This window comes from Bufo bufo, chromosome 5 (genome assembly GCF_905171765.1).
Source record: "Bufo bufo chromosome 5, aBufBuf1.1, whole genome shotgun sequence".
NCBI lineage: Eukaryota > Metazoa > Chordata > Amphibia > Anura > Bufonidae > Bufo > Bufo bufo.
The window spans coordinates 566211269-566231319 of NC_053393.1; the positions used below are offsets into that span (position 1 = coordinate 566211269).

At 46.0% G+C, this 20051-nt stretch overlaps 1 protein-coding gene across 1 annotated transcript in view; it reads left to right on the plus strand.

Annotated features, from left to right (window-relative positions):
* The window catches only part of LOC121002668 (regenerating islet-derived protein 4-like), an 83181-nt gene extending 64386 nt beyond the window's left edge, over positions 1-18795 (plus strand). Inside the window, exons 2-5 of the mRNA XM_040434102.1 lie at positions 6275-6346; positions 6945-7042; positions 18067-18204; positions 18673-18795. Coding sequence (XP_040290036.1) covers positions 6280-6346; positions 6945-7042; positions 18067-18204; positions 18673-18795 — 426 coding nt within the window. The 5' untranslated portion in view covers positions 6275-6279. The remainder of the gene's footprint in view (positions 1-6274; positions 6347-6944; positions 7043-18066; positions 18205-18672) is intronic.
* The last annotated feature ends 1256 nt before the right edge of the window (positions 18796-20051 follow it).

A 20051-nucleotide genomic window follows, 5' to 3' on the forward strand; every position in this document is an offset into this window, starting at 1 on the left:
TATCTGTATGCAGTAATCTCCTAAACTCCTTATAGTGGTGGCTGTATATATCTGTATGTAGTAATCTCCTGAGCTCCCTCTAGTGGTGGCTGTATATATCTGTATGTAGTAATCTCCTGAGCTCCCTCTAGTGGTGGCTGTATATAGCTCTATGTTTTTATCTCCTGAGCTCCCTCTAGTGGTAGCTATATATATATATCTGTATGTAGTAATCTTCTGATCTCCCTCTAGTGGTGGCTGAATCTATCTGTATATACCACTCTCCTGAGCTCCCTCTAGTGGTGGCTGTATATATCTGTATGTAGTAATCTCCTGAGCTCCCTCTAGTGGTGGCTGAATATATCTGTATGTAGTAATCTCCTGAGCTCCTTCTAGTGGTGGCTGTATATATCTGTATGTAGTAATCTCCTGAGCTCCCTCTAGTGGTGTCTGTATATATCTGTATGTAGTAATATCCTGAGCTCCCTCTAGTGGTGGCTGTATATATCTGTATGTAGTAATCTCCTGAGCTCCCTCTAGTGGTGGCTGTATATATCTGTATGTAGTAATCTCCTGAGCTCCCTCTAGTGGTGACTGTATATATATCGGTATGTAGTAATCTCCTGAGCTCCCTCTAGTGGTGGCTGTATATATCTGTATGCAGTAACCTCCTGAGCTCCCTCTAGTGGTGGCTGAATATATCTGTATGTAGTAATCTCCTGAGCTCCCTCTAGTGGTGGCTGTATATATCTGTATGTTGTAATCTCCTGAGCTCTCTCTAGTGTTGGCTGAATATATCTGTATGTAGTAATCTCCTGAGCTCCCTCTAGTGGTGGCTGTATATATCTGTATGCAGTAATCTCCTAAACTCCTTATAGTGGTGGCTGTATATATCTGTATGTAGTAATCTCCTGAGCTCCCTCTAGTGGTGGCTGTATATATCTGTATGTAGTAATCTCCTGAGCTCCCTCTAGTGGTGGCTGTATATATCTGTATGTAGTAATCTCCTGAGCTCCCTCTAGTGGTGGCTGTATATATCTGTATGTAGTAATCTCCTGAGCTCCCTCTAGTGGTGGCTGTATATATCTGTATGTAGTAATCTCCTGAGCTCCCTCTAGTGGTGGCTGTATATATCTGTATGTAGTAATCTCCTGAGCTCCCTCTAGTGGTGGCTGAATATATCTGTATGTAGTAATCTCCTGAGCTCCCTCTAGTGGTGGCTGAATATATCTGTATGTAGTTATCTCCTGAGCTCCCTCTAGTGGCGGCTGTATATATCTATATGTAGTAATCTCCTGAGCTCCCTCTAGTGGTGGCTGTATATATCTGTATGTAGTAATCTCCTGAGCTCCCTCTAGTGGTGGCTGTATATATCTGTATGTAGTAATCTCCTAAACTCCTTATAGTGGTGGCTGAATATATCTGTATGTAGTAATCTCCTGAGCTCCCTCTAGTGGTGGGTGTATATATCTGTATGTACTAATCTCTTGAGCTCCCTCTAGTGGTGGATGTATATATCTGTATGTTTGTAATCTTCTGAGCTCTCTCTAGTGCTGGCTGTATATATCTGTATGTAGTAATCTAAACTCCTTATAGTGGTGGCTGAATATATCTGTATATAGTACTCTCCTGAGCTCCTTCTAGTGGTGGCTGTATATATCTGTATGTTGTAATCTTCTGAGCTCTCTCTAGTGCTGGCTGAATATATCTGTATATAGTACTCTCCTGAGCTCCCTCTAGTGGTGGCTGAATATATCTGTATGTAGTAATCTCCTGAGCTCCCTCTAGTGGTGGCTGTATATATCTGTATGTAGTAATCTTCTAAGCTCCCTCTAGTGGTGGCTGAATATATCTGTATGTAGTAATCTCCTGAGCTCCCTCTAGTGGTGGCTGTATATATCTGTATGCAGTAATCTCCTGAGCTCCCTCTAGTGGTGGCTGTATATATCTGTATGTAGTAATCTTCTAAGCTCCCTCTAGTGGTGGCTGAATATATCTGTATGTAGTAATCTCCTGAGCTCCCTCTAGTGGTGGCTGAATATATCTGTATGTAGTAATCTCCTGAGCTCCTTCTAGTGGTGGCTGTGTATATCTGTATGTAGTAATATTCTGAGCTCCCTCTAGTGGTGGCTGTATATATCTGTATGTAGTAATCTCCTGAGCTCCCTCTAGTGGTGGCTGTATATATCTGTATGTAGTAATCTAAACTCCTTATAGTGGTGGCTGTATATATCTTTATGTAGTAATCTTCTGAGCTCTCTCTAGTGCTGGCTGTATATATCTGTATGTAGTAATCTAAACTCCTTATAGTGGTGGCTGAATATACAGGGAGTGCAGAATTATTAGGCAAGTTGTATTTTTGAGGATTAATTTTATTATTGAACCACAACCATGTTCTCAATGAACCCAAAAAACTCATTAATATCAAAGCTGAATATTTTTGGAAGTAGTTTTTAGTTTGTTTTTAGTTTTAGCTATTTTAGGGGGATATCTGTGTGCGCAGGTGACTATTACTGTGCATAATTATTAGGCAACTTAACAAAAAACAAATATATACCCATTTCAATTATTTATTTTTACCAGTGAAACCAATATAACATCTCAACATTCACAAATATACATTTCTGACATTCAAAAACAAAACAAAAACAAATCAGTGACCAATATAGCCACCTTTCTTTGCAAGGACACTCAAAAGCCTGCCATCCATGGATTCTGTCAGTGTTTTGATCTGTTCACCATCAACATTGCGTGCAGCAGCAACCACAGCCTCCCAGACACTGTTCAGAGAGGTGTACTGTTTTCCCTCCTTGTAAATCTCACATTTGATGATGGACCACAGGTTCTCAATGGGGTTCAGATCAGGTGAACAAGGAGGCCATGTCATTAGATTTTCTTCTTTTATACCCTTTCTTGCCAGCCACGCTGTGGAGTACTTGGACGCGTGTGATGGAGCATTGTCCTGCATGAAAATCATGTTTTTCTTGAAGGATGCAGACTTCTTCCTGTACCACTGCTTGAAGAAGGTGTCTTCCAGAAACTGGCAGTAGGACTGGGAGTTGAGCTTGACTCCATCCTCAACCCGAAAAGGCCCCACAAGCTCATCTTTGATGATACCAGCCCAAACCAGTACTCCACCTCCACCTTGCTGGCGCCTGAGTCGGACTGGAGCTCTCTGCCCTTTACCAATCCAGCCACGGGCCCATCCATCTGGCCCATCAAGACTCACTCTCATTTCATCAGTCCATAAAACCTTAGAAAAATCAGTCTTGAGATATTTCTTGGCCCAGTCTTGACGTTTCAGCTTGTGTGTCTTGTTCAGTGGTGGTCGTCTTTCAGCCTTTCTTACCTTGGCCATGTCTCTGAGTATTGCACACCTTGTGCTTTTGGGCACTCCAGTGATGTTGCAGCTCTGAAATATGGCCAAACTGGTGGCAAGTGGCATCTTGGCAGCTGCACGCTTGACTTTTCTCAGTTCATGGGCAGTTATTTTGCGCCTTGGTTTTTCCACACGCTTCTTGCGACCCTGTTGACTATTTTGAATGAAACGCTTGATTGTTCGATGATCACGCTTCAGAAGCTTTGTAATTTTAAGAGTGCTGCATCCCTCTGCAAGATATCTCACTATTTTTGACTTTTCTGAGCCTGTCAAGTCCTTCTTTTGACCCATTTTGCCAAAGGAAAGGAAGTTGCCTAATAATTCTGCACACCTAATATAGGGTGTTGATGTCATTAGACCACACCCCTTCTCATTACAGAGATGCACATCACCTAATATGCTTAATTGGTAGTAGGCTTTCGAGCCTATACAGCTTGGAGTAAGACAACATGCATAAAGAGGATGATGTGGTCAAAATACTCATTTGCCTAATAATTCTGCACGCAGTGTATCTGTATATACTACTCTCCTGAGCTCCCTCTAGTGGTGGCTGTATATATCTGTATGCAGTAATCTCTTAAGCTCCCACTAGTGGTGGCTGTATATATCTGTATGTAGTAATCTCCTGAGCTCCCTCTAGTGGTGGCTGTATATATCTGTATATAGTACTCTCCTGAGCTCCCTCTAGTGCTGGCTGTATATATCTGTATGTAGTAATCTCCTGAGCTCCCTCTAGTGGTGGCTGTATATATCTGTATGTAGTAATCTTCTGAGCTCTCTCTAGTGCTGGCTGTGTATATCTGTATATAGTACTCTCCTGAGCTCCGTCTAGTGGTGGCTGTATATATCTGTATGTAGTAATCTTCTGAGCTCTCTCTAGTGCTGGCTGTATATATCTGTATATAGTACTCTCCTGAGCTCCCACTAGTGGTGGCTGTATATATCTGTATGTAGGAATCTTCTGAGCTCCCCCTAGTGCTGGCTGTATATATCTGTATATAGTACTCTCCTGAGCTCCCTCTAGTGGTGGCTGTATATATCTGTATGCAGTAATCTCCTGAGCTCCCTCTAGTGGTGGCTGTATATATCTGTATGCAGTAACCTCCTGAGCTCCCTCTAGTGGTGACTGTATATATCTGTATGTAGTAATCTCCTGAGCTCCCTCTAGTGGTGGCTGTATATATCTGTATGTAGTAATCTCCTGAGCTCCCTCTAGTGGTGGCTGTATATATCTGTATGTAGTAATCTCCTGAGCTCCCTCTAGTGGTGGCTGTATATATCTGTATGTAGTAATCTCCTGAGCTCCCTCTAGTGGTGACTGTATATATCTGTATGTAGTAATCTCCTGAGCTCCCTCTAGTGGTGGCTGTATATATCTGTATGTAGTAATCTCCTGAGCTCCCTCTAGTGGTGGCTGTATATATCTGTATATAGTACTCTCCTGAGCTCCCTCTAGTGGTGGCTGTAAATATCTGTATGCAGTAATCTCCTAAGCTCCCACTAGTGGTGGCTGTATATATCTGTATGTAGTAATCTCCTGAGCTCCCTCTAGTGGTGGCTGTATATATCTGTATGTAGTAATCTCCTGAGCTCCCTCTAGTGGTGGCTGTATATATCTGTATGCAGTAATCTCCTGAGCTCCCTCTAGTGGTGGCTGTATATATCTGTATGTGGTAATCTCCTGAGCTCCCTCTAGTGGTGACTGTATATATCTGTATGCAGTAATCTCCTGAGCTCCCTCTAGTGGTGGCTGTATATATCTGTATATAGTACTCTCCTGAGCTCCCTCTAGTGCTGGCTGTATATATCTGTATGTAGTAATCTTCTGAGCTCTCTCTAGTGCTGGCTGTGTATATCTGTATATAGTACTCTCCTGAGCTCCCTCTAGTGGTGGCTGTATATATCTGTATGTAGTAATCTTCTGAGCTCTCTCTAGTGCTGGCTGTATATATCTGTATATAGTACTCTCCTGAGCTCCCACTAGTGGTGGCTGTATATATCTGTATGTAGGAATCTTCTGAGCTCCCTCTAGTGGTGGCTGTATATATCTGTATGTAGTAATCTTCTGAGCTCTCTCTAGTGGTGGCTGTATATATCTGTATGTAGTAATCTCCTGAGCTCCCTCTAGTGGTGGCTGTATATATCTGTATGCAGTAATCTCCTGAGCTCCCTCTAGTGGTGGCTGTATATATCTGTATGTAGTAATCTTCTGAGCTCTCTCTAGTGCTGGTTGTATATATCTGTATGTAGTAATCTCCTGAGCTCCCTCTAGTGGTGGCTGTATATATCTGTATATAGTACTCTCCTGAGCTCCCTCTAGTGGTGGCTGTATATATCTGTATATAGTACTCTCCTGAGCTCCCTCTAGTGGTAGCTGTATTTATCTGTATGTAGTAATCTCCTGAGCTCCCTCTAGTGGTGGCTGAATATATCTGTATGTAGTAATCTTCTGAGCTCTCTCTAGTGCTGGCTGTATATATCTGTATGTAGTAATCTCCTGAGCTCCCTCTAGTGGTGGCTGTATATATCTGTATGTAGTAATCTCCTGAGCTCCCTCTAGTGGTGGCTGTATATATCTGTATATAGTACTCTCCTGAGCTCCCTCTAGTGGTGGCTGTATATATCTGTATATAGTACTCTCCTGAGCTCCCTCTAGTGGTAGCTGTATTTATCTGTATGTAGTAATCTCCTGAGCTCTCTCTAGTGCTGGCTGTATATATATATATCTGTATGTAGTAATCTTCTGAGCTCTCTCTAGTGCTGGCTGTATATATATATCTGTATGCAGTAATCTCCTAAACTCCTTATTGTGGTGGCTGAATATATCTGTATGTAGTAATGCTAAAGACATGCTGGAGTTATATGTTTCCTAATGTGAGATTAACCATCCAATGTTTGTCATGTGCTTATTTGCAGGTACTATGGCCGTCACCTGGTGTGCCATCATCCTTCTCCTGGGCTCCCTGGCAGTCACACAGGTTGCTGAAGGTACAATTTTAGGTTCTGCATCAGTCACTGAATGTTGGGGTTCAACCTCTGGGATATTGACAGGTTAGGAGTGAAGCCTCCGCAGTGCCTTCAGCTACAGAATCTGAGCTGAGAGCTTGACCACCATTCTAGACATTGTGGGGTGGTACAATAATCCTCCTCCTCTGTCACTACTATTACTCCTTTGTATTTAGTCATGCCAATACTCCACCTCCAGTGGTGTCACCAACATTGGTGGTATTGTTCATTGTATTTATAAAGCAATCATCCAGAAGACTGATGATTCCAACTGGTACTGGTGCTCTTACCTGAGTTCAGAGGTGGAAATGTCTCCCAGAAATGTTCTAACAATATAGTGGCCAGAAGATTGCTCTGTCCTTCTTTTCTGCTTCAATCCACCCATAGTAATGAGCATGGTTATGAGGCCATAGCAGAGACCTTACCACACCACGGGTTGAAGAAAGGTCTACCCCACGTTGCTGCTGCCTTGTATTTTCACTTGGGTGGTAATTCACTTTATGGACTGTGTTAGGGTGACCCTTTGACGTAGGCGGGTGCAGAGGGCTCACTCTATTTACACCACTGTCTTCTCCTTTAGGTAGCAAGGCCCGGTCCAGCTGCCCCAATGGCTGGTTCTACTACAAGGCTAACTGTTATGGCTACTTCCGTTATCCATTAAGCTGGTCTGATGCCGAGGTAAGAATGAGCATTACTCCGCAGTTTCCACCAGAGATCTGCCTGTTCGGAGTTGTGCTCCTTTGCATTATGATACTGGATAATAATGACAACCTTGGAACAGAAATGTTTGGGATAAAGGGAATGGAATGATAGATTACAGTGTAAACTACTATTTGCATGGTTGTGGTCCCACTGTACTAACTAACCGGTTTGGTTTTAGGCTTGTGTTAAGTGCTTTATCCTGGGGTTCCTCCATTAACCCCTATAAAGGTATCTGGCCTTCGCTCCAGGGGAGCCACCAGGTCGCTACCTCTTGGAATAGTCCAGATGTAGTTGGCAGCGGACCCACTTTGTTCAGAGACACTGGTGCAAAGTGCCAACGGGTCAGGCAATACTCGTGGTTGGTAAACAGGCAGAGTTCATACAATTCCATGAAACTAATCCAAGGCCAGGGCAAACAGGGAAAAATACAGTAGACAGGCTAAGGTGAGGGCAGGCAGACAATCAGAACCAGGGGCGCAACAATAGTAGAAGCAGCTGCTACGGGGCCCGAACTAAGAAGGGACAAACCCAGGAGGAGGGATAAAGGATTTTATTCTCAGGGCCCCCTCAACAGTATTGACATTATATATAGTTACATGACACACAGTATATAGTGTACATGCAGGAGACAGACGGAGCTGCTGCCTGGCCTGGTCTCAGAGAAGGATCTTGACCAGGAGTGGGGGTTGTATGGGAAGAGATGGTTGTGGCAAAGTTGCTGGGGGAGGGGCTTGTCCAAAAATTTGCTGTGGGGCCCAGTCATTTCTAGTTACGCCACTTTTACTGGTTAAACTAGGAACCTAATGCTCAGGCAAGGGGTGGAACTAAGTCTAGCAGATACAGTTGTATTATTGTGGTATCGGAAGTTTGTGAAAAAATAGACTTAACACAACTTAAGTTTATGAAGAGTTTACTCAACTATGATAAAAGATATATACAAAAATAAAGATTAACTAAAGTGACATTCAATGAGTCATGAGACAGATGGACGGGCTCTATCGATCAGTGTCCAACATGGCATTTGGCCAACGCTCATATGATACAAAGAGAGGTGATGGTAGCAAGACCTCTTACCCTGATGATGTCTTCAATGGAGCTGACTGAGCTCTGGGTCCCAAAACTAAGGGTTTTCTACTCTCCTGGCCCCTCCGAGTCCCATCTAAAGGGTAGTACGCATGTACAGTTCATACTGCAGAAATGTGGCCAGGTATAGACTTCACTAAATAACTTCATGAAGTTAAAGGGGTGCTTTACAATAGTGGCATGCACAAGTTTGGACACCCTAGGTCAAAACTACTGTGATCAGGTAAGCAAGTTGAAGATAAAATAATCTCCAAAAGTTTGGGCAACTTGCATGGTTAGTACCTAGTAGCGCCCCCTTTGGCAGGTATCATAGTTTGTAAACGCTTTTTGTAGATGCCAAGAGTCTTTTAGTTCTTGTTTGAGGGATTTTCTTCTATTCTTCCTTGCAGACGTCTTCCAGTTCTAGGAGATTCCAGGACATCTTGCAGGTTCTGCTCTTTTGAGGTCTATCCACAGACTTCCAATGATGTTCAGATAAGGGGGCTGTGAGGGCCATGGTAAAACCTTCAGCTTCCCCCTTTTGAGGTAGTCTGATGTGGATTTTGAGGTGTGTTTAGAATCATTATCTTAGAAGCCATCCTCTTTTCAACTTCAGCTTTTTTATAGTTGGTGTTATGGTTGCTTCCAGAATCCATTCTTACCTCTACCCATGAAATGGAACACAACCCCAAAGAATGATTGATCCACCTCAATGCTTAATGGTTGGAGAGGTGTTATTTTCATGAAATTCTGGACCCTTTTTTCTTCAAACATAGCCTTGCTCATTGTGGCAAAAGATTTCTATTTTAACCACATTGGTCCATAGGAATTTAAATGTTCTTTTGCAAACTTCTGACACAAAGGATGTTTTCTTCTGATGACTCTTACATGAAGGCCATTTTAGTGCAGGTGTCGCTGAACAGTAGAACAAGTTACCACAACTCCAGAGTCTGCTAAATCTTCCTGAAGGTCTTTTGCAGTCAAGTGAGGGTTCCAATTGGCCTTTCTAGCAATCCTAAGAGCACCCGTCTCTGGCATTTTTCTGCCAGACTTTCTCTTCACCTCCACTGTTCCTGGTAACTGCCATTTCTTAAAACACTTTTCAATCTTCTTCTAGCCTTCTCCTGCTTTATGTGCCTCAACCACTTTCATTTTCAGAGTGTTAGGCAGTTGCTTAGAAGAGCCCATGGCTGCTGTTTTTTTTAGGACAAAGGTATAGTGAAATCACCTGGCCCTTCTTAAAAATGATTGTGAACAATCCTTAAAGGGTTCCTCTCACTTCAGCAGATGGCATTTATCATGTAGATGCAGTTAATACTAAGCACTTCCTAATGTACTGTGATTCTCCATATTGCTTCCTTTGCTGGCTGAATTCATTTATTCTATCACATTATATACTGCTTGTTTCCATGGTTACGACCACTCTGTAATCAAGCAGCGGTGGTCATACTTGCACACTTCAGAAAAATCCTATGTGCACCCGCACAGTCCCAGTCACCCGAGAGGCCAGCACATTTTCCTATAGTGCGCAAGCACGACCACAGCTGCTGGATTACAGAGTGGTCGTAACCATGGAAACGAGCAGTGTATAATGTGATGGAAAAATGAATCCAGCGCAGGAGGCAAGATGGAGAATCCCAATACATTAGGAGGTGTCTGGTATTACCCGCATCTACAGGATAAACAGCATTTGCTGAAGTCAGAGGACCCCTTTAACCCCAACAGGCTATTTCAGGTCTGAGATCTTGGTCAAAGTTATCGGAGAGCTCAAATCTCCTTGGGTTCACTTACTTTTGCAAGGTACTCCTTTCCTTTTTTCACCCTAAAATTCTACAAAACCAAAATAATCAGTTGAAAAGGAATTTTGATCAGGGGCGCCCAGACTTTTGCATGCCACTGTATAGGAGGGCAGCTGCACTCACACGGAAGATTAACCTTTGCAGTACTGCAACAGAAGGAAGTTACAATAAAGCAGGGCGGCCGCTCTCTAGGCTCCGCCCACACTTGGGCTCCTGACCCTCCTCTTCTTGAGGTTCAGTTGCTTGTAGTTTAGAACTTTTGTCCTCTCCGTGTTCGAACCTGATGCATCAGACATTGGGTTGTCCAGTGAAGCTCTTGGGCTCATTGGTCACTGATATCTCAGTGATGGACAAGCCCTTCAGATGTCTACAGACGGTGACCGTTTATTAGGGATGACGGTGAGATCCATCTCTCTATTAAAGGGGTCCTCTCACTTCAGCAAGCGGCATTTATCATGTAGAGGGTGTTAATACCAGGCGCTTACTCATGGATTGGGATTCTCCATGTTGCCTCCTGTGCTGGATTCATTTTTCCATCACATTATATACTGATCGTTTCCATGGTTACGAGCACCCTGCAATCCATCACTGGTGGCCGTGCTTGAACATTATAGGAAAAAGTGCCGGTCTATGTACGCTCCTATGGTCCTGGACACCAGAGGGGCCAATGCTTTTTCTATAGACTGCAAGCACGACCACCACTGATGGATTGCAGGGTGGTCGTAACCATGAAAACAAGCGTATAATGTGATGGAAAAATGAACCCCGTCACGGAAAAGATAGCGGTCGCAGGGTATGCATCTTTTAACTTGTTGAGAACATGATTTACTGACTGTAAAGATGTTGAAAAAAATAAAATAAAAAATCTTTAATGAAAATCTAGTTAATAAAAAAATGCCCTTTGCCGAGAAGGAGGAAGAAAGCCTCAGATAAATAGAGGGTTAATGGGGTCTGATCTATTGGGACCCTAGTATGCGGAACGCCATGGAGCTGTGTATCCTGGCGCTACTTCTAGACATGTCAGGAACTACCTTGCGCCCTTTTGGATCACTCCGCTGGCGGCTCCACTCTAGAATTCCTACACTCCACGCGTTTCTACCTGTAAAGTATCACCAGTAGAGCTGCAATAATCAGCCACAAAGAGAACACACAGCACGTGTAGTGCGGCGTCCGGCGCTGGTATGCCCACTGTCCGCCTATTGACAGGGACTTACTCCGCCCATAGGCAGGGTCGGGGAGTCAGGGGAGGAGGGAGACGAGCCTCCAAGACACGAACGTCCGTATCGCAAGCTTCTCCGCAACCATCTGAGGCTTTCTTCCTCCTTGTCGGCACAGGGTCTTTATTGGGATAACGCAATGTCATCTATGTGTTCTGTTCCAGGTTCACCACAATGTGCATCTGTAATAATGTTATGTGACTGTTTATTACATGTAATGTGCCTGGTTCACCAGCAGGTGGCAGTGTTTCTGGCAGAGCTATATTAGACAGAATGGATCTCACCATTCCATTCTCCCCCCTTTGGTCAGAAGTGGGCCAGTCCTGCTTGCTACCAGGAGGGGGTGGGGCAGTTCTGGTTTGTGCTGGTTGAGACTCCATGTTGGAGCTGCCAGGATTCTAACCTATTCCTTGGCTGAAGGTAAGTCCGACTAAAAAGTGAAGTGCAGCGTAAAGAAGAAGCCGAGTTATCCAGTCAGCTTGTCAGTACAGCAGAGTGAGAGAAGGAGAGAGCAGAGTTATCCAGTCAGCTTGTCAGTACAGCAGAGTGAGAGAAGGAGAGAGCAGAGTTATCCAGTCAGCTCGTCAGTACAGCAGAGTGAGAGAAGGAGAGAGCAGAGTTATCCAGTCAGCTTGTCAGTACAGCAGAGTGAGAGAAGGAGAGAGCAGAGTTATCCAGTCAGCTTGTCAGTACAGCAGAGTGAGAGAAGGAGAGAGCAGCGTTATCCAGTCAGCTCGTCAGTACAGCAGAGTGAGAGAAGGAGAGAGCAGAGTTATCCAGTCAGCTTGTCAGTACAGCAGAGTGAGAGAAGGAGAGAACAGAGTTATCCAGTCAGCTTGTCAGTACAGCAGAGTGAGAGAAGGAGAGAGCAGAGTTATCCAGTCAGCTTGTCAGTACAGCAGAGTGAGAGAAGGAGAGAGCAGCGTTATCCAGTCAGCTCGTCAGTACAGCAGAGTGAGAGAAGGAGAGAGCAGAGTTACCCAGTCAGCTTGTCAGCACAGCAGAGTGAGAGAAGGAGAGAACAGAGTTATCCAGTCAGCTTGTCAGTACAGCAGAGTGAGAGAAGGAGAGAGCAGAGTTATCCAGTCAGCTCGTCAGTACAGCAGAGTGAGAGAAGGAGAGAGCAGAGTTATCCAGTCAGCTTGTCAGTACAGCAAAGTGAGAGAAGGAGAGAGCAGAGTTATCCAGTCAGCTCGTCAGTACAGCAGAGTGAGAGAAGGAGAGAGCAGAGTTATCCAGTCAGCTTGTCAGTACAGCAGAGTGAGAGAAGGAGAGAGCAGAGTTATCCAGTCAGCTCGTCAGTACAGCAGAGTGAGAGAAGGAGAGAGCAGAGTTATCCAGTCAGCTTGTCAGTACAGCAGAGTGAGAGAAGGAGAGAACAGAGTTATCCAGTCAGCTTGTCAGTACAGCAGAGTGAGAGAAGGAGAGAGCAGAGTTATCCAGTCAGCTTGTCAGTACAGCAGAGTGAGAGAAGGAGAGAGCAGAGTTATCCAGTCAGCTTGTCAATACAGCAGAGTGAGAGAAGGAGAGAGCAGAGTTATCCAGTCAGCTTGTCAGTACAGCAGAGTGAGAGAAGGAGAGAGCAGAGTTATCCAGTCAGCTTGTCAGTACAGCAGAGTAATAGAAGGAGAGAGCAGAGTTATCCAGTCAGCTTGTCAGTACAGCAGAGTGAGAGAAGGAGAGAGCAGAGTTATCCAGTCAGCTTGTCAGTACAGCCGAGTGAGGGAAGGAGAGAGCAGAGTTACCCAGTCAGCTTGTCAGTACAGCAGAGTGAGAGAAGGAGAGAGCAGAGTTATCCAGTCAGCTTGTCAGTACAGCAGAGTGAGAGAAGGAGAGAGCAGAGTTATCCAGTCAGCTTGTCAGTACAGCAGAGTGAGAGAAGGAGAGAGCAGAGTTATCCAGTCAGCTTGTCAGTACAGCAGAGTGAGGGAAGGAGAGAGCAGAGTTATCCAGTCAGCTTGTCAGTACAGCAGAGTGAGAGAAGGAAAGAGCAGAGTTATCCAGTCAGCTTGTCAGTACAGCAGAGTGAGAGAAGGAGAGAGCAGAGTTACCCAGTCAGCTTGTCAGTACAGCAGAGTGAGAGAAGGAGAGAGCAGAGTTATCCAGTCAGCTTGTCAGTACAGCAGAGTGAGAGAAGGAGAGAACAGAGTTATCCAGTCAGCTTGTCAGTACAGCAGAGTGAGAGAAGGAGAGAGCAGAGTTATCCAGTCAGCTTGTCAGTACAGCAGAGTGAGAGAAGGAGAGAGCAGAGTTATCCAGTCAGCTTGTCAGTACAGCAGAGTGAGAGAAGGAGAGAGCAGAGTTACCCAGTCAGCTTGTCAGTACAGCAGAGTGAGGGAAGGAGAGAGCAGAGTTATCCAGTCAGCTTGTCAGTACAGCAGAGTGAGAGAAGGAAAGAGCAGAGTTATCCAGTCAGCTTGTCAGTACAGCAGAGTGAGAGAAGGAGAGAGCAGAGTTACCCAGTCAGCTTGTCAGTACAGCAGAGTGAGAGAAGGAGAGAGCAGAGTTATCCAGTCAGCTTGTCAGTACAGCAGAGTGAGAGAAGGAGAGAGCAGAGTTATCCAGTCAGCTTGTCAGTACAGCAGAGTGAGAGAAGGAGAGAACAGAGTTATCCAGTCAGCTTGTCAGTACAGCAGAGTGAGGGAAGGAGAGAGCAGAGTTATCCAGTCAGCTTGTCAGTACAGCAGAGTGAGAGAAGGAGAGAGCAGAGTTATCCAGTCAGCTTGTCAGTACAGCAGAGTGAGAGAAGGAGAGAGCAGAGTTATCCAGTCAGCTTGTCAGTACAGCAGAGCGAGAGAAGGAGAGAGCAGAGTTATCCTGTCAGCTTGTCAGTACAGCAGAGTGAGAGAAGGAGAGAGCAGAGTTATCCAGTCAGCTTGTCAGTACAGCAGAGTGAGAGAAGGAGAGAGCAGAGTTACCCAGTCAGCTTGTCAGTACAGCAGAGTGAGAGAAGGAGAGAGCAGAGTTATCCAGTCAGCTAGTCAGTACAGCAGAGTGAGAGAAGGAGAGAGCAGAGTTATCCAGTCAGCTTGTCAGCACAGCAGAGTGAGAGAAGGAGAGAGCAGAGTTATCCAGTCAGCTTGTCAGCACAGCAGAGTGAGAGAAGGAGAGAGCAGAGTTATCCAGTCAGCTTGTCAGTACAGCAGAGCGAGAGAAGGAGAGAGCAGAGTTATCCAGTCAGCTTGTCAGTACAGCAGAGTGAGAGAAGGAGAGAGCAGAGTTATCCAGTCAGCTTGTCAGTACAGCAGAGTAAGAGAAGGAGAGAGCAGAGTTATCCAGTCAGCTTGTCAGTACAGCAGAGTGAGAGAAGGAGAGAGCAGAGTTATCCAGTCAGCTTGTCAGTACAGCAGAGTGAGAGAAGGAGAGAGCAGAGTTATCCAGTCAGCTTGTCAGTACAGCAGAGTGAGAGAAGGAGAGAGCAGAGTTATCCAGTCAGCTTGTCAGTACAGCAGAGTGAGAGAAGGAGAGAGCAGAGTTATCCAGTCAGCTTGTCAGTACAGCAGAGTGAGAGAAGGAGAGAGCAGAGTTATCCAGTCAGCTTGTCAGTACAGCAGAGTGAGAGAAGGAGAGAGCAGAGTTATCCAGTCAGCTTGTCAGTACAGCAGAGTGAGAGAAGAAGAGAGCAGAGTTATCCAGTCAGCTTGTCAGTACAGCAGAGTGAGAGAAGGAGAGAGCAGAGTTATCCAGTCAGCTTGTCAGTACAGCAGAGTGAGAGAAGGAGAGAGCAGAGTTATCCAGTCAGCTTGTCAGTACAGCAGAGTGAGAGAAGGAGAGAGCAGAGTTATCCAGTCAGCTTGTCAGTACAGCAGAGTGAGAGAAGGAGAGAGCAGAGTTATCCAGTCAGCTTGTCAGTACAGCAGAGCGAGAGAAGGAGAGAGCAGAGTTATCCAGTCAGCTTGTCAGTACAGCAGAGTGAGAGAAGGAGAGAGCAGAGTTATCCAGTCAGCTCGTCAGTACAGCAGAGTGAGAGAAGGAGAGAGCAGAGTTATCCAGTCAGCTTGTCAGTACAGCAGAGTGAGAGAAGGAGAGAGCAGAGTTATCCAGTCAGCTTGTCAGTACAGCAGAGTGAGAGAAGGAGAGAGCAGAGTTATCCAGTCAGCTCGTCAGTACAGCAGAGTGAGAGAAGGAGAGAGCAGAGTTATCCAGTCAGCTAGTCAGTACAGCAGAGTGAGAGAAGGAGAGAGCAGAGTTATCCAGTCAGCTTGTCAGCACAGCAGAGTGAGAGAAGGAGAGAGCAGAGTTATCCAGTCAGCTTGTCAGTACAGCAGAGTAAGAGAAGGAGAGAGCAGAGTTATCCAGTCAGCTTGTCAGTACAGCAGAGTAAGAGAAGGAGAGAGCAGAGTTATCCAGTCAGCTTGTCAGTACAGCAGAGTGAGAGAAGGAGAGAGCAGAGTTATCCAGTCAGCTAGTCAGTACAGCAGAGTGAGAGAAGGAGAGAGCAGAGTTATCCAGTCAGCTTGTCAGTACAGCAGAGTGAGAGAAGGAGAGAGCAGAGTTATCCAGTCAGCTTGTCAGTACAGCAGAGTGAGAGAAGGAGAGAGCAGAGTTATCCAGTCAGCTTGTCAGCACAGCAGAGTGAGAGAAGGAGAGAGCAGCGTTATCCAGTCAGCTTGTCAGTACAGCAGAGTAAGAGAAGGAGAGAGCAGAGTTATCCAGTCAGCTTGTCAGTACAGCAGAGTAAGAGAAGGAGAGAGCAGAGTTATCCAGTCAGCTTGTCAGTACAGCAGAGTGAGAGAAGGAGAGAGCAGAGTTATCCAGTCAGCTTGTCAGTACAGCAGAGTGAGAGAAGGAGAGAGCAGAGTTATCCAGTCAGCTTGTCAGTACAGCAGAGTGAGAGAAGGAGAGAGCAGAGTTATCCAGTCAGCTTGTCAGTACAGCAGAGTGAGAGAAGGAGAGAGCAGAGTTATCCAGTCAGCTTGTCAGTACAGCAGAGTGAGAGAAGGAGAGAGCAGAGTTATCCAGTCAGCTTGTCAGTACAGCAGAGTGAGAGAAGGAGAGAGCAGAGTTATCCAGTCAGCTTGTCAGTACAGCAGAGTAAGAGAAGGAGAGAGCAGAGTTATCCAGTCAGCTCGTCAGTACAGCAGAGTGAGAGAAGGAGAGAGCAGAGTTATCCAGTCAGCTCGTCAGTACAGCAGAGTGAGAGAAGGAGAGAGCAGAGTTATCCAGTCAGCTAGTCAGTACAGCAGAGTGAGAGAAGGAGAGAACAGAGTTACCCAGTCAGCTTGTCAGTACAGCAGAGTGAGAGAAGGAGAGAGCAGAGTTATCCAGTCAGCTTGTCAGTACAGCAGAGTAAGAGAAGGAGAGAGCAGAGTTATCCAGTCAGCTTGTCAGCACAGCAGAGTGAGAGAAGGAGAGAGCAGAGTTATCCAGTCAGCTTGTCAGTACAGCAGAGTGAGAGAAGGAGAGAGCAGAGTTATCCAGTCAGCTTGTCAGTACAGCAGAGTAAGAGAAGGAGAGAGCAGAGTTATCCAGTCAGCTTGTCAGTACAGCAGAGCGAGAGAAGGAGAGAGCAGAGTTATCCAGTCAGCTTGTCAGTACAGCAGAGCGAGAGAAGGAGAGAGCAGAGTTATCCAGTCAGCTTGTCAGTACAGCAGAGCGAGAGAAGGAGAGAGCAGAGTTATCCAGTCAGCTTGTCAGTACAGCAGAGTGAGAGAAGGAGAGAGCAGAGTTATCCAGTCAGCTTGTCAGTACAGCAGAGCGAGAGAAGGAGAGAGCAGAGTTATCCAGTCAGCTTGTCAGTACAGCAGAGCGAGAGAAGGAGAGAGCAGAGTTATCCAGTCAGCTTGTCAGTACAGCAGAGTGAGAGAAGGAGAGAGCAGAGTTATCCAGTCAGCTTGTCAGTACAGCAGAGTGAGAGAAGGAGAGAGCAGAGTTATCCATTCAGCTTGTCAGTACAGCAGAGTGAGAGAAGGAGAGAGCAGAGTTATCCAGTCAGCTTGTCAGTACAGCAGATTGAGAGAAGGAGAGAGCAGAGTTATCCAGTCAGCTAGTCAGTACAGCAGAGTGAGAGAAGGAGAGAGCAGAGTTATCCAGTCAGGTTGTCAGTACAGCAGAGTGAGAGAAGGAGAGAGCAGAGTTATCCAGTCAGCTTGTCAGTACAGCAGAGTGAGAGAAGGAGAGAGCAGAGTTATCCAGTCAGCTTGTCAGTACAGCAGAGTGAGAGAAGGAGAGAGCAGAGTTATCCAGTCAGCTTGTCAGTACAGCAGAGTGAGAGAAGGAGAGAGCAGAGTTATCCAGTCAGCTTGTCAGTACAGCAGAGTGAGAGAAGGAGAGAGCAGAGTTATCCAGTCAGCTTGTCAGTACAGCAGAGTGAGAGAAGGAGAGAGCAGAGTTGAGTTTGCCTGCCAGTTTAATGCTAAAGCCTGCTGGAACCAGGACAAAGCCTGAAACTGTTTGGAGAAACGTTTATTTAAGTAAAGCTGCCATTGAGCTTCATCTCAAGGTCTGGACTCAAGTTATTCTTTCCAATTCCTCAATTATTCCCCATATTTACTGTTTTGGAGCCAAAGCCTGGGGTCCAGCTGTATCTAGGTAGGAGCACTGTGACACATAAAAAGACATTTTGGCCACACTACACCACTCGGCATTCCTACACCTGGGACGCGATATATAGTAGAGCCCCGGGGGGAGGTGCCCTTTGCACTTTTATTTTCTATTAACTAGATTTTCATTAAAGATTTATTATTTTGTTTTTTAACGTCTTTACAGTCAGTGAATCAAAAATGAGTCCAGCAGAGGAGGCAATATGGAGGATCACAACACACTAGGAAGGGCCTTGTACTCACTTTAGCTGCATGATAAAAGCCATGTACTGAAGTGAGAGGACCCCTTTAAGGGTCCGTCCAGGTGACTGTCCTGCTGCTCTACCATCAGTCGGTGCTCCTGCAGACTTACCTGTGTTCCCAATGTCTTCTTCCCACAGTTTGACTGCCAATCCTATGGCCACGGGGCTCATCTGGCATCCATCTTGGATTCTGCAGAAGCTAATATCATTGCCTCCCACATTTCAGCCTACCAGAAGAACCAGCCGGTCTGGTCAGGACTTCACGACCCCGACCAGGTGATTACAGGGCAGGGATGCAGGGGGTAATTACAGGGCAGGGGCATGGCAGGTAATTACAGGGCGGGGGTGTGGCAGGTGATTACAGGCCGGGGGCGCGGTGGGTGAGTACAGGGCGATGACACGGCAGGTCATTACAGGGCAGGGGTGTGTCAGGTGATTATAGGGAGGGAACGCGGCAGGTGATTACAGGGCAGGGACGTGGTGGGTGATTACAAGGTGGAGACGCGGCGGGTGAGTACAGGGCGGGGGCGTGGCGGGTGATTACAGGGTCGGGGCGTGGCGGGTGATTACAGGGCAGGGACGTGGCGGGTGATTACGGGGCGGGGTGCGGCAGGTAATTATAAGGTGGGGCCCCGGCGGGTGAGTACGGGGCGGGGCCCCAGCGGGTGAGTACAGGGCGGGGACACGGCGGGTGAGTACAGGGCAGGTGGTACGGCATTATACATTACTGACATTATGTTTCAGATCCGCCGCTGGAAGTGGACAGACGGCTCCATGTATAACTACCGCTCATGGCTCCCCAACCAACCGGATAACAATAAGGGACAAGAATACTGTGGAGAGCTCTCATGTGTGGAAAGTAAGTGAACCCCAAACTTCTAACCCTCTCCCCCTCAGAAAAATCTCACCTGTCCCCGTTTCTTTTCAATAAGTTAAGTAACTGACCCCAGAAATCACTAGAAGAATATCATGAGACCACAAAACACAGTATCTGACCTCATATCTATCTATCTATCTATCTATCTATCTATCTATCTATCTATCTATCTATATTATATCTATATATCTATCTATCTATCTATCTATCTATCTATCATCTCTTATCTATCTATCTATCTATCTATCTATCTATCTATCTCACATCAATCTATCTCATATTTATCTGTCATCTATCTCATATCAATCAATCAATCAATCAATCAATAAAGCTCTATTATAAAATTATACATTAGTATTGCCAAAGCATATGGGAAATAGTGGGTTGAGAAATGGGGACACACCCGGGGTCGGTGTATAGGAATCCATGGCATATCAGGCTCCTCTCAGTCTATAGCAGGAAGTAATATATTGTGCTGTTGTGGCCGCTGTGTTCTCCTTCCCCCAGCAGTATGGAGAGTTGTTCTCTTCCCCCAGCAGTATGGAGAGTTTTTCTTCTCTTCCCCCAGCAGTATGGAGAGTTGTTCTCCTTCCCCCAGCAGTATGGAGAGTTGTTCTCCTTCCCCCAGCAGTATGGAGAGTTGTTCTCCTTCCCCCAGCAGTATGGAGAGTTGTTCTCCTTCCCCCAGCAGTATGGAGAGTTGTTTTCCTTCCCCCAGCAGTATGGAGAGTTGTTCTCCTTCCCCCAGCAGTATGGAGAGTTGTTCTCCTTCCCCCAGCAGTATGGAGAGTTGTTCTCCTTCCCCCAGCAGTATGGAGAGTTGTTCTCCTTCCCCCAGCAGTATGGAGAGTTGTTCTCTTCTCCCAGCAGTATGGAGAGTTGTTCTCTTCTCCCAGCAGTATGGAGAGTTGTTCTCCTTCCCCCAGCAGTATGGAGAGTTGCTCTCTTCCCCCAGCAGTATGGGACGTTGTTCTCCTTCCCCCAGCCGTATGGAGAGTTGTTCTCCTTCCCCCAGCAGTATGGAGAGTTGTTCTCTACCCCCAGCAGTATGGAGAGTTGTTCTCTACCCCCAGCAGTATGGAGAGTAGTTCTCCTTCCCCCAGCAGTATGGAGAGTTGTTCTCTTATCCCAGCAGTATGGAGAGTTGTTCTCTTCCCCCAGCAGTATGGAGAGTTGTTCTCTACCCCCAGCAGTATGGAGAGTTGTTCTCTTCCCCCAGCAGTATGGAGAGTTGTTCTCTTATCCC